General features: G+C 48.5%; 1 protein-coding gene across 1 annotated transcript in view; it reads left to right on the top strand.

Moving 5' to 3' along the window:
- The window catches only part of CCDC30 (coiled-coil domain containing 30), a 35,569-nt gene that overhangs the window by 6,011 nt on the left and 16,187 nt on the right, over positions 1-13,371 (top strand). Inside the window, exons 3-8 of the mRNA XM_031506647.2 lie at positions 1,182-1,357; positions 4,655-4,802; positions 7,733-7,848; positions 9,639-9,731; positions 10,419-10,525; positions 11,327-11,519. Coding sequence (XP_031362507.2) covers positions 1,182-1,357; positions 4,655-4,802; positions 7,733-7,848; positions 9,639-9,731; positions 10,419-10,525; positions 11,327-11,519 — 833 coding nt within the window. The remainder of the gene's footprint in view (positions 1-1,181; positions 1,358-4,654; positions 4,803-7,732; positions 7,849-9,638; positions 9,732-10,418; positions 10,526-11,326; positions 11,520-13,371) is intronic.

Raw genomic sequence — 13,371 nt, 5'->3', positions numbered from 1 at the left:
TGTGAAGCACACAGTGGAAACATGGCATCGATCAGAGCCTCGGGGTGTGGTTGTGCTGGGTCCTCTGTTAAACCAGTGCATGAGAGCGAGGGACAGGCTGGCCCAGGGCTCTGCATGTCCTGTGTCTCAGGAGTATTTGCTCTGCTGCACCTCTGCTGTCCAGCTCTAGATCCCTGAGCAGGGAAAGAGTGTGAATATTCCTCCTACCTCTATACAGCTCCCTGCACTTCCCATCTTACAACACTTGGAAGCCTTTATAATATGGTTTGGGCTAGAAATTTGGTCTGTTGGTTTTGGTTTTAATATGAATTACACAGGGAGTGTTTGAAAAGCCCTCCCTAGCTCCACAAGCTGCTGGATCCAATGCAGGAGTTGCTGCCCTCATCATGCCAGACACCAAAGGTTCCTCATTTTCTCCTGGCAGGTAAATTCCAACCACACCAACCAGGGGGTCTTTTTAAATAAAAACTGTTGATTGCACAAACACAACAGTGCCCAGCCATAAACTGACTCCTGCAAGTCGTGTTGTCACCTTTCTGCCTTAGAGACTCTTGAGTCTGGAAGTTTTTCCCAGTACAGAGTCTTGTTGGCTATAATTTTTGGATAAATATTGAAGCAATGGCAGTTTAATTCTTAAAGGGGTTCAGATCTGCCTCCTTCCTACACATTCCTTGGGAAAACAGTGATGCTCTCTAGGAGTGATCTGGCATTTTGTGTGTCTCCTGCCAAAGAAAACATTTTCGTGTCCATCTGTTTGACTTCTCTCCAAGGTTGGACTTGATGGTCTGAGGGTTGGAACTGATGATCTTAGAAGTCTTTTCAACCGTAATGATTCTCTGGTTCTCTCAGTATCTGTTTAATCTGGTGTTTAGTTTCTACCAAGCTGTACTTGGGGGTGAAGGGGCTGAGGATAAACCAGTTTGGGAGAACTCTGCCTGGGGGGAGCAGGTCCTGTATGTGAATAGAAACCTTGTGAGAGAGGGAATAAGGCTGAGATAATGGATAGCAGGGAATGGGAGGCAGTGAGGGAAGTGGGAAGCAGGAGAGACTTGAGGAGCTGTTGGGCTCCAGGGGAAATGGGGCTGTTGCAGTGAGAAAGTTGAGAGGGACAGATCTCCAGGAAACCCTGCCCTTTGTTCCTCCTCTGCTGACACCAAGCCTTGCCTTGCCTTGCCTTGCAGAAACCCAGCTGAAGGAAGTGGAGGAGATGCTGGAGCAGGAAGGTTTATCCCAGATCTCCTGCAGTGCTGCCAGTGAACAGGTTGCGTATTTCCTGGTGGAGCGGGCGGCGCTGCTGGAAAAGCTGGAAGTGGCAGCCCGGCAGCTGGAATCCCACAGCGTGATTGATGGGCTCCAGGTACTCCTGCTCCTTGGCTCTGCCTGCAGGAAAGGAATATTTTTGGGATATTTCTGTAATGAAAATTGTTTCTCCTGTCTCTAAGGCCACTGTGGAGTCTTGGGTCTGAAACGCTTGAAAGAATGACAAGAAAGATGGAATATTTGCGAGAGTCTGGAATGCCAGGACAAGGGGGAATGGTTTCAAACTGGCAGAATATGTCTAGATTAGATATTGGGAAGGAATTCCTGGCTGTGAGGATGGTGAGATGCTGGCACAGGGTGCCCAGAGAAGCTGTGACTGCCCCTTCCCTGGAAACGTCCAAGGCCAGGTTGGGATTGGAGCAGCCTGGGATAGTGGAAGGTGTCCCTGCCCATGGCAGGGGGTGGAATTAGGTGAACTTCAAGGTCCTTCCAATCCAAACCAGTCTGGGTTTCTGATCCCAGCTTCATGCAAATTCCATATCCATGAACAGGACTCCTTTCATCCACTCAGTGCTTGTGTTGATCAGCCTTCAGAGAGGATGTGGAGTCACAACAGCTGCAGGAAAAGAACTGTTTTTCTACTCCTGTCACACCAAAGATGGTCTCCTGTAGCCCTGCCTTAGTGCTCTTCCTACTCTGGGAACTCCTGGTGGAGGTAGTGCCAGGAAATGGGATTTACAGAAATGATTCTCTTAAAATCACAGAATCCCAGACTGCTTTGGTTTGGAAGGGATCTTAAAGATCATCTCATTCCAATCCCTGGTCATGGGCAGGGACACCTTCCACTAGACCAGGTTGCTCCAAGCCCTGTCCAACCTGACCTTGAACATTTCAGGGAAAGAAATTTATATTCCCTTTCCTGACAATGTCCTTATTAGCACAGATGGTAGAAAGGAGCCAAGAACCAGAGTCTGGTCTGGTCTCAGGAAAGCTTGGGGTAGTACCAGGGCTGTGGAATGGGATGAGCTTTAAGATCACTTCCAACACCAAACCAGTCTGGGATTCCAGGATTCAGTCAGTGCCTTTCTTAATTCTCACTCTTTGCACTTGATTTACTCCCACATCTGCACAGGGACAGTGAGATGGATTATTTGTAATCCTGTGCTGAGGAGTTTGTGATGAGTTTGGTGTGAGGATCTTCACTGGGTAAGAATGACTTTCCCTGGGTTCAGCTAGAGCAGAGGAGGCTGAGGGCAGATCTCACTGGGGGCTGCAGCTTCTCCTGAGGGGCAGCTCTGATCTCTGCTCTTTGTGAGCAGCTGGAGCTGTGCCAGGGGGGTTTAGTTTAGGGTGGATATCAGCTTCTTCCCTCAGAGGTGCTGGCACTGCCCAGGGAATGGTCCTGGCCCCAACACTGCCAGAGCTCCAGGAGCCTTTGGACAGGCTGGGATTGTTGGGGTGTCTGTGTAGGACCAGAGGTTGGATTGGATGATCCTTGTGGGTCTCTTCCAGCTCAGGATATTCTGATTCTATGGTTCCAAGGCCATCACTTTCCACCTACTCATGACTTATGGCCATGTCTCTGTGGAACTGGAGTCCAGGAATGCTGTGGGATTCCGGGAGCTGCTGTTTGTCCCTGATATCCCAAGCCATGAGGAGGGAGCAAGACCTCAAATACGGGTCAGGGCTCCTTCTGTTGTTCCTTTCTGTTTAATGGGGATGTGTTTTCCCGGAAAACTGTCTCAATGGCAGGACTGATTACTCTCCCCAGTGATGTCATTGCTGTCTCTGCCTTCGGAGCAGAAACTGTTGATTAAACACTCCATTGTTCCCGGGAGCATCCCACTTGTTTTGCAGGACCATCAGTGTTACAGGTTAAGGTGTTAATTGCTCCTCTTACTCTGTTTACTGGAATGTGTGGCCTTGCTTGTTCCCAGCTGACCTGTTCCACTCTTGGAATGAAGGGCTGGACAAGTTCCTGTCTGGTACAGGGATGAATTCAGCTTTTAGCCAGACTGCTCAAGCAGAATTGATTGTTTTATTGCATCCCCGGGAAAGCAGAAAGGCGGGATACAAACCTGCCTCTCTGTGTGGTCAGCTCCAAGAAACCCATATGGAAATGTCTTCTGGATTCCTGGCATGTGCTAGCTCACTCACCCTCTGAAGTGCCAAATATCAGTGGCAAACCAACGTGCTAAGCCTTAGGACCCCTTCAGTGAAGCAGGAATGTGTGAATCCATAAATCAGAGGGATGTGGAGCTGTGGTCCAGGGAACTCCTGGAGTTCAAGCCCCTGTGCCTGGATAGGGGCAATCTGAGAATGAGCACAGGCTGGAGGAGGAATTCATGGAGAGCAGCCCTGTGGGATGGATTTGGGAGTTCTTATGGCTCCAAGTGTCACCCTAACCCTTCTGAGTCAAGATATGTTGGAACTGAAAATTCCCCTCATGATCCTGAGGGACACGTGGCAGTGCCAGGGGACACATGGCAGTGCCAGGGGACACATGGCCCTGTGCTGGTGGTGCTGTTATTCAGGAACATCTCTGTGTGCAAGGCTGGCTCTGCTCACACCTGTCAGGCATTGGGAGCTGAATTCCCACACCAGCAGGAATGCACACAGCTTCCTGGGGAGGCAGAAATAAGGAAGTACACATTTTCCTGCTGGCTCATAGTTGAGATTTCACAGAATCACTGAGGTGATTGCCAATGCTCTCCAAGATCACTCAGTTCAACCATTCCCCCAGCACTGCTAGGGCCACCACTAACCCATGTCCCCAAGTGCCTCATCCACAGAGCTTTAGAACACTTCCAAGGGATGGTGACTCCACACTGCCCTGGGCAGCCCATTCCAATGTATGACCACCGTTTCAATGAAGAATTTTTCCCTAATATCTGATCTAAACCTCCCCTGACATAGCTTGACACCATTCCCTCTTGTCCTGTCCTTGTTTCCTGGGAACAGAACCTGACCCCCAGCTGGCTGTTCCCTCCTGTCAGGGAATTGTGCAGAGCCAGAAGATCCCCCTGAGCCTCCTTTTCTCCAGCTCCCATTGCTGTTCTTCATCACACTTCTGCTCTCCTGCATTTCAGGTTTGTCCTTAAGCAGATTAGGAGGGTTTTTATTTGGTTTAGAGTAAAAAACCCAGAGCCCAAACAGTGTCACAGCCTCATCCTCACACTGTGCCCAGCCTGGGCAGGAAATAATCCCTTCTACTGAGACCCAGGGAACACCTCACATTATGGGGCAGGACATCTCCTGATGAACTAGCACTGGAGATGAGGAAATCCACATTTTCCAATGGGACCAGCATGGTGGGGGTGACAAACAGCTCTGCCTTGGTCACATCTCCACAGGGTTCCTCGTTTCCATTGGCACATTAACCCTTGTGCTTCAGTTCTGCAGGGAAGAGCTGGAGGGGGAACGAGCTTTGCCTGCAGGAGCCGTGGGAGATGTGGATGAGGCCCCACAGAGGCTGGTGGTATCCCAGGAAGACATCCAGAGGGTGGCAGAAGGGCTGGATAGCAGAGAGAAGAGTGGAGCAGGTAAGTGCTGGCATGCTCTGAGCCCTGGGGTGGTGGGGCAGTCTGTCCTCTGTCCTCTCTGCTTGGAATATGGGAATAGCAGTGCCAGGAGTCAGCCTGCTCCATAGGAGCTGGGAATGCAGTGGTTAGCTGTCACAAATCCATTAATTCTGAGACCAGCTTCTCTGATCTGTGATGCAGCTGCACAGTCTGGATGAATTTCCTGTCCCTGGGAATTTCCTATCTCCTCTCCAGGGGGAACTTTCTGCCCTGGGAGGGGATGGAGAGGGAATAATGACTTGGCCTGCAAGCAAAATAACTGAATTACCATGTGCACAGGGTTAATTACCAGATCTGGACCTCATCCCAGGGCTCTCCAGGTACAATTTGGGATGTTGCCTCCATTGGATCCTTAGCAAGTGCAGCAGTGGGGAAGTGACTGGTACTGAGAATATTCCCTTTTACCTCCTTGAAATAACTGTTGACCAGCCCTGAAGTGTTATTTATTAGCAGGATTTTAAAATAAATTCTCACTGTAGAAATAAACAGTTTTCTGGAGGGAGATGTGGTAAAGCTGCTCTTGGAGTGAAATGTCCGTGGAAAACGTCCTTAGTGACACACAGGTCTGGATGCTCTTTTGGGGGATTCCTTGCATTGTCCCCAAATCTGTGATGCAGAATTTCACTGGAGAACAGCAACTGGGATGAGGTGATCATCCCAGCCCTGTGTGCCTTTGCAGGGACCAGCTACCTTCAGGGGGCTGGCACTGTCTGGGGCAGGTTTAGAATTGTAGAATCCTGGGGCTCCCCTTGGTGCTCACATATGGCACAAGGACTTGAGTGTTTCTCTCCAGCCCCAGCAGCTTCTCTCCAGCCCCAGCAGCTCCTCTCCAGCCCCAGCATCTCCTCTCCAGCCCTGCCAACTCCTCTCCAGCCTCCAGTCCCATCATTCCCAGCCTTTTCATCCCTGTGCTGGCTAGGGATCGATCCATAATCCCCAGGGGTGGGATGAGTGATGTGGCAGCTTCAGTGCTGACTCTGGAGCACGGACAAGCTCCAGCCTGGGACTCCCATGGATTGTAGCCTGCGCAGGGAAATCTGTGCTTTATGAGGTGCTAGATGAATACAAAGCTTTACAAAATGTGAGTAAAGGTTTAATGCTTGTTTTGTCTCTGGGGTTTGTCTCTGTGTGTGCAAAATGAGGGGGGCAATGTCCCAGTGGCTTCCCTGGTTCTGTGTCTCTGCACAGCTTCTCCTCCTGGCGAGCTCTGAGCCAGCTGCTCTGGGAATTAATTGATTTGCTACTAAAACCCGAGGCTGTGGTCACTTATCTTTAGTAAAACTCACTTAAACAGCATATTTTGGTTCAGTGATAACTTATGTGCATTGGAGGGAAGAATTCCTGACCCGTTTGAACTCAGTTAGTGGGATTTTGGTGAGGAAAGGCTTTAAATGGTATTTAACAAAGTGCATAAGGAATGTTGTGGGGTTTTTCCAAAGCAGAACTGGGCTGCCACATCCAAACTCTGTTGTCCTTGTGGAATCACCCTGAAGGCTGATCCTGAGGGGGAAAAACAGGAGAAGGAATGGGAAAATAGAAGGGGGGGTGGTCAGAATTTTTGCAAGAGAAAAAGAGCTGGAATTTTATTATACTTTCATCAACCTTTTAATCATCATTTAATTATAATTGTATAATAAATTTGTGTAGTGGTTAACAGGCTTTTGAGTAAAATTTCTGTTCTGGTGGAAGATGGGGGTTGGAATGAGATGATCTTCAAGGTCCCCTTCCAACCCAACCCATTCTGTCATTCTGTGGAGATGCTTTTTGTTTAAAGCTCTTTGCTTTTTGTTTTAAATGACACAACTGAAAATCCTTGTTTTAAAAAGGAATTTGTTGCTTTTTCCAAGGTGAAACCAAAAAAGCAGATTCTTTTTTTTTTGCCTGAATAGAAGTCAAATTTAAGTTTAAAAATTCCTGTGCCTAGTGATAAGCTGAAAAGGGAATAATATTTCTTCCTTTTTCTCTAAGGAAAATTGTCTCCCCAAGACAGGAGGATACCAGTGTGTCCTCAACATGTGCTCCTAATGCAAACACCTCTTCCTATTTCTGCCCTGAAAGTGTTGGGAATATGCACTAATTGGTGTTGGGATTCATTTATTCATTGATCCATTGATCCATAGAAAAATTGGTGCACAATTTTTCCAGTTGTAGCCATTCCATTAAATTTGAATGTGTGTTGACAACATGGATCCATTGGCTGGGACTGTGTTCCTGCTTGTGGCAGCGATGGATTTTATGGTGAAAATGTTGATGTTTTCCAAAGAGAAAGTGAAACCCATATTAGATGAGGGGAGTGATTTAAATTCTGTGATCCAGAGGTAAACTGAATGCCTGGAATAATGATGGAGAGACTGCTGTTGGACCTGGATCTCCAGGGACATCCCTGGATCTCCAGGGACATCAGCCTTTGCTATGAGAGGGAGAGGGCATGGATGTGGGATGTGTTCCCACATGGATGTGTCCCATGAAGATGTGTTACCATGTGGATGTGGGATGTGGTCCCAGTGGATGTAAGATATATTCCCATGTATTCCCAGTGGATGTAAGATGTGTTCCCATGTGTTCCCAGTGGATGTAAGATGTATTCCCAGTGGATGCAGGATGTATTCCCATGTGTTTCCAATGGATGTAAAATGTGTTCCCATGTGTTCCCAATGGATGTAAAATGTGTTCCCATGTGTTCCCAGTGGATGTAAGATGTATTCCCATGTATTCCCAGTGGATGTAAAATATATTCCCATGTATTCCCAGTGGATGCAGGATGTGTTTCCAGTGGGTGTGGGACATGTCCTTGCTGCCTCCCACCTTTCCCATGTGTGGGATCAGCCTGGAATCCGTGCTTGGAGCGTGGGCCAAGCCAGTGACCTCTTTCCTGGTGCTGCTGTCTCCAGCCAGGACTGAGCTCCAGAGGGCCATGGAGCACAGCAGCCGGCTGGACAAGGAGATCCTGGCGCTGCGGGCACGGGTCCAGACGCTCGACCTGGAGAGGAAAGCGTTCCTGGAGCTGGTGAGGATCCACCCAGCCAAGCCAATGACCCTGAGCTGCCTCCTGAAAGTCATCCCTGCTCCCAAACCTGCCCTGCCTTCCTCGTTCCCCTCCCTGTTCTATGCCCAGTCTTGCCAGAGCTGCAGTTTGGCTGTGTTCACGGAGCAGTAAAATTTGGGAAATAGGCAGAATGCAGCTCTGGGAATTCCTTCAGTGCAGGAGGAGTTTGAGGGACTCCAACTGAGTGGTGGCTTGAGGACTTTAAGACACATTTTCCTGTGCCCATGGAGAGGGATCAGCTCCCTGTTGATCAGTGTTTATCCCAACTCAAGTGTGGAAATAGAGTAAGGAGCACACGTGCTTTTCCCTGGACTCGATTAAAGAGTTCAGTTTATCTAAGTTTAACCTAAAACCCCCACCAGATGGTTAGAAATCCATTTGCAATTTATGCTCATTCTTGATTCCTCTCAGCCCCTTTGGTTTTTAACTCAGCCACATTGATTGATTTGCTTATTTTCTGTGGGTTCTCTCAATGGAATTAATTACATTACTATTACATTACTATTAGTTAAATGCTTGGTGTTATGCAGCCGTGATTCCCTAAATGCCACCTAGAATTAAGGAGCAATTAAGGAACTATCAACCAGATAATTCCTTAATGAAGTTGCCAACAGGGAAGGGACAGAAGAGTCTGCTTCTTCTTAAAATATATAATGGGGCACAAAATCTACTGCTGTTCTTATCTCCTGATTTCCTTATATCAGCCTCTGCCATCCCAGCACTGAGAGCTCTTGGCTGCCTTGCAGTTCTCTCATGTCCAATGAGTATTGCTAAATTAATAGAAGTATCTCTGAGAAGATACTTTTCAAATAATATTTATCAGATAATATCTTGAATGGGATTTATTCCCATTTGAGGTGTTCAAAATTTTACAGTATTTTTATATAGTACAGATTTTTTTATAGTTTTGTTCACTGCATTTAAAAAACTTGCTGTTTTTTTCCATGTCTGTCACCTCAAGCCTTGTATTTACAGCTCAGCCTCTTTCTGGAGCTGCAAAATCCATAACTTAGTTCAAATTCCTCTGTTTACTTTTTTTTTAATTCCAAATAATGTTTTTCTTGCTGTAGGACATTGCTCCTTTCAGTTATTCTGGATACACAAGTGTATGAATAGCATATAAAAAATAGAAATAAAATATTTACAAATATATATTTATGTCTATATAGACAAAAAACATACAGATGTATGTAATATATTTTGGTCACTGAACAGGAAAAAACGTAGCCAGATTGAAATCAGTTCCAGCCACATGTTAAACTAAAAGCAAATTCCCTTTATTCCTTAGGATTGGGGTTTAACTGTTGGCACAGAAGCTGGGAACTCCCCAGTTTTTAATTTACAGAAGTAGAAAATGTGCTTTATTACTGACTACAGCAGCTTGGTGTCCTGAAAGGTGTTTTCTTGTCTGTGGGTTCCGAAGAGTAGGGGAGGAACAGGCTGGGCAGTTGGTCTGGGATGAGCTGCTGGTAATGGAATTCCATTGATCCCATGGATGGAAGACACTGAAAGGTGTCCTCAGAAATAGCAGCTGGACTCTGACACAATGTGGGTGTGGCCAGGAAGTGAAATAAATTCAGAAAAATCATCCTTTAATGGATTGGAGCAGCAGCATTCCCACTTTTGCTGCTCCTTATCTGAGGCCACTCAGCTGCTGGAGCATCCTGTGGATGCCAGTCCCTCAGGATAAGGAACAGAATACATTAATAATAAATATGAAAATAATAACAACTCAAATCTTTGTGTTGCAGGTGGAGCAGCTCAAGGAGGAGATCTGTGAGTACCAGCGGAGCGAGAGGCCAGAGCCTCCATCGGCAGAGGGAGCTGGAGTGGCCTCACTGCAGGTGTTTCCAAGGGCTATTTCTTCATATTTTCCATTCCAGAAAAAGTTCCCTCTGCATCCCAGACCCTTGCTGTCTGTGAGAGCCTGGAAGTTCTGGGGTTGGAGGGTTTGGCTCCTAGGGCTGCGAGGTGAAGCTGATGTGCTCGTGTGTTTTATTTCCGAGCGAGGCGGGTGGCCTCGGAATCACTCTGTGCTCACATGGGAAAGCACAGGCTGCTCCGGTCTGTGCAGCTGCTGGAGCTGAGTGAGGAGGCCAGGGAGATGCTCTGAGGGATGGAGCCAGGCTGGGAAAACTGGGGGTTTCACCCGGAGAGGAGAAGGCTCCAGGGAGAGCTCAGAGCCCCTTGCAGGGCCTAAAGTGGCTCCAGGAGAGCTGGAGAGGGTGTGGGGACAAGGCAGGGAGGGAGAGGACACAGGGAATGGCTCCCATTGCCAGAGGGCAGGGATGGGTGGGAGATGGGGAAGGAATTCCTGGCTCTGGGGGTGGTGAGGCCCTGGCACAGTTTTCCCAGAGCAGCTGTGGCTGCCTCATCCCTGAAAGCGTCCCAGGCCAGGCTGGATGGAGCTTGGAGCAACGTGGGATAGAGGAAAGTGTCCCTGCCCATGGAACAGGATGAGCTTTAAGGTCCCTCCAACCCAAATCCATCCTGAGATTCTGGGATCTCAGTCCTCGTTGATTTTCTCTCAGGCACAGGGCACCCAGGAAGAAGCAGGAGCTGATGGAGATGCTGGTGCCAGCAGAGCTGCCCCGTATCAGGAACATGGAGATCAGGGTGTTGAAACTCTCCACAAAAGGTGAGAGGTGTAGAAATCCTTCCCCCCTTGTACTGCCACTGGTTCCTGGTGCTGTGTCACTGATGCTCTCTCTTGAAGGATTATTTGATTATTGATTGTTTTAAATACTCTTTAGGACTTTGTTCTTCCACTCCCAAATGGGAAAATTTGGAGGAGATGCAGTCCTGAGGAATCACTTCTTCCAGTTAAATGCTGATACTTCCTCCACTTTGTTGATTTCCTAAAAGAAGAGAGTTGGACATTTATGGCTGTCCACAGACAAAAAAACCTTGTTTAAAAACCTTGGTTTTAAACTTGTTTTAGTTCTGGGAAGTTTTCTTTGGGTTTGGTTGCTCTCCAGGAGTGCACCAAAACAGCTGCCTTTCAACCATAATATATAAACAGGGATTTCTAAGGGAATTCAAAGCTTTGTTCTCTCAATACCTGCTCAGGAGGTGCTGCACCTCATCTGGCAGATTCAGGGAGGAAAGTGGAACTGATCCTCTTCAAAAAGCCCTCTGACCCTTCTCCCTTCAGATTCCCAAGCCTGTTCTCCACCTCAAGCAGCTGAATTTGCTGTTCTTTGTCTGCTGTTGGCAGCCTCCTGCCTGACCTGTTTCCTGCCCAGACCTTCATCATTCCTTGTGTAGATCCCACACAAGGAATGATGAAGGGATTCCCATCTAAATAAGGACAGGCACATGCTGGATGTGAGACTGGAAATCAGCAGGAGAGTGTGAGGAAAACCTTGGCTTTTCCTCGCTGGCGGGGAGCAGTTGGGATGCAGTTGCAGCCTTGGTGATGCTGGGTTTTGGTGTGCAGGTGCCTGGAAGCCATGGAGAGCGTTGAGGGCAGGAATTCCCAGCTCCTTCACAAGCTGCAGAAACTGGAGCAGGAGCACAAGGGTTTGGTTGAGCGCAATGAGGAGCTGGAATCGATTCTGGGAGAGACACAGATCCAAACCAAGCAAGAGAAGCAGCAGCTGGAGAGCCAGGTGGAGGGACTGCACCAGAAAGTGAGTAAGGAATAGGAGAGACAAGGTTTGGGTTTCTTTCATTCCATCTTCTTTTCTCTCTGATTAGAAAACTAGAATGATTTGTTTGGCCTGGCCCTGCACTCTGCTGTGTTTAGTTTGACAGAAAACAGACAGAAAAATCTGCTAGTTTGGCAGAGAGGGGGAAGGAAAAGGTACCAGCAGGGAGTAAATGACTCTTGGTTGGAAGTGCAGATTCCCATGTTGTGGCAGTGTTGTATTTTCCATGTCCTGTCCCCCCTCACATAATCCCAGCCTGGTTTGATTGGGAAGGGTCCTTAAAACCCATCAAGTCCCACCCCCTGCCATGGGCAGGGACACCTTGCTCTATCCCAGGTTGCTCCAAGCCCCATCCAGCCTGGCCTTGGACACCTCCAAGGATCCAGGAGCAGCCACAGCTGCTCTGGGCAGCCTGTGCCAGAGCCTGCCCACCTCACAGAGAACAATTCTTCCCAATATTGCATCTGACCCTACTGTCTGTGACACTGGTGCTCCTTGATCCCAGGAAATGTCACCAGTTAAGTGTCCTGGTGGCAGAAGATTGCACTTTGGCTTTTCCCGAGGGTCAGGATCTGGGAGATGTGTCAAAGATGGTGCTGAGTGTGAAGGCCCAGGATCTGCAGTGCCTGGGAACATCCTCCTGAATGCACAAACCCGTGGATAGATCCACCTGCTTAGCTGGAAGTTGCTGTGTCCTGCATTCCCAGGGGGCTTTAAGAGCCCTGGGGATGAGGAGGGAAGGGGCTGGAGCCTGGGCAGGGCAGTGCTGCTGGGTGTTTTCCACTCCTGCCCTGGCTGGGAAAAATTTGGGAGGGGTTTTTGGCACAGCTGCAGAAGCCTTGGCTGGTCAGACTGTGACTCAGGACCAGGACAGTGAAATACAGAGTGAGGATTGTTCTGCTGCTGGCATGGGATTTGGGAGCACAAATTAAGTGCTTAGAAGTTACTGGCTTGGATGGAGACTAAATAAATGCATTGCTGGATATCAACTTCTGACCAAAGGCTGGCTGAGGGTGAGGAGGGGAGGTGTGTTTTGCATTTGAGATCCCTTTTGGAGCTCCAGAGTCTTCCTGAACCCCAAATTATCATCCAGTCATGCAGAAGGAGAGGGGTTTGTTGTCCTTTAGCTCTTCTGTGAGAGGTCTGGGTTTTTCACCCCACTTTTAATTCCTTTTCACACATTGGTGAGCTCATATACAGATTTAAAAAGCAGTGTTGCAGCAGCTTTCCTGTGTGTTGGAGACTATTCCCCTCTGGGAGCTCCAGCAGACCCAGATGGTGCCAGGAACTCTTCAGGGAGAGCAAAGCTCAAGGGCTTTGAGGTGCTGCTTTGGAAATGGACTGGGATTGGCAGGGACTTGGTGCTTCTTTGGCTTTGAGATTACATTTGGGGAAGAATTTCTTGTCTGTGAGGGTGGGGAGGCCCTGGACAGGTTGTCCAGAGAATCTGTGGCTGCCCCACCCCTGGAAGTGTCCAGGGCCAGGATGAATGGGCTTGGAGCAACGTGGGATAGAGGAAGGTGTCCCTGCCTATGGTAGGGGTGGAATGGGATGGGCTTTAAGGTCCCTTCCACCCCAGTCCATCCTGGGATTCTGGAATCTCCAGAACCAGTCTGGGGTTCTGTGGAGCTGGATTTTCCTCTCCCTCTGGTGTCCCAGCTCATTTCAGGGGAGCCAAGCTCAGGCAGTTAGTCCAGCCAGGGATTTTAGAAATTAGCCCAAACTGGATTTCAAGCCTAAGGAAAGGAAGCTGTCCAGGCTCCTGCTGGCAGCAGAGCAGGGGAGCTGCCAGTGCCAAGACTTGGATTTTGGAAAAAGGTAAGAGAAGCTGAGC

Source organism: Lonchura striata, chromosome 24, assembly GCF_046129695.1.
Source record: "Lonchura striata isolate bLonStr1 chromosome 24, bLonStr1.mat, whole genome shotgun sequence".
In the NCBI taxonomy this organism is placed as follows: Eukaryota; Metazoa; Chordata; class Aves; order Passeriformes; family Estrildidae; genus Lonchura; species Lonchura striata.
Note: the sequence above shows the minus strand (reverse complement) of the source record. Positions and strands in the feature narration are given on the sequence as shown.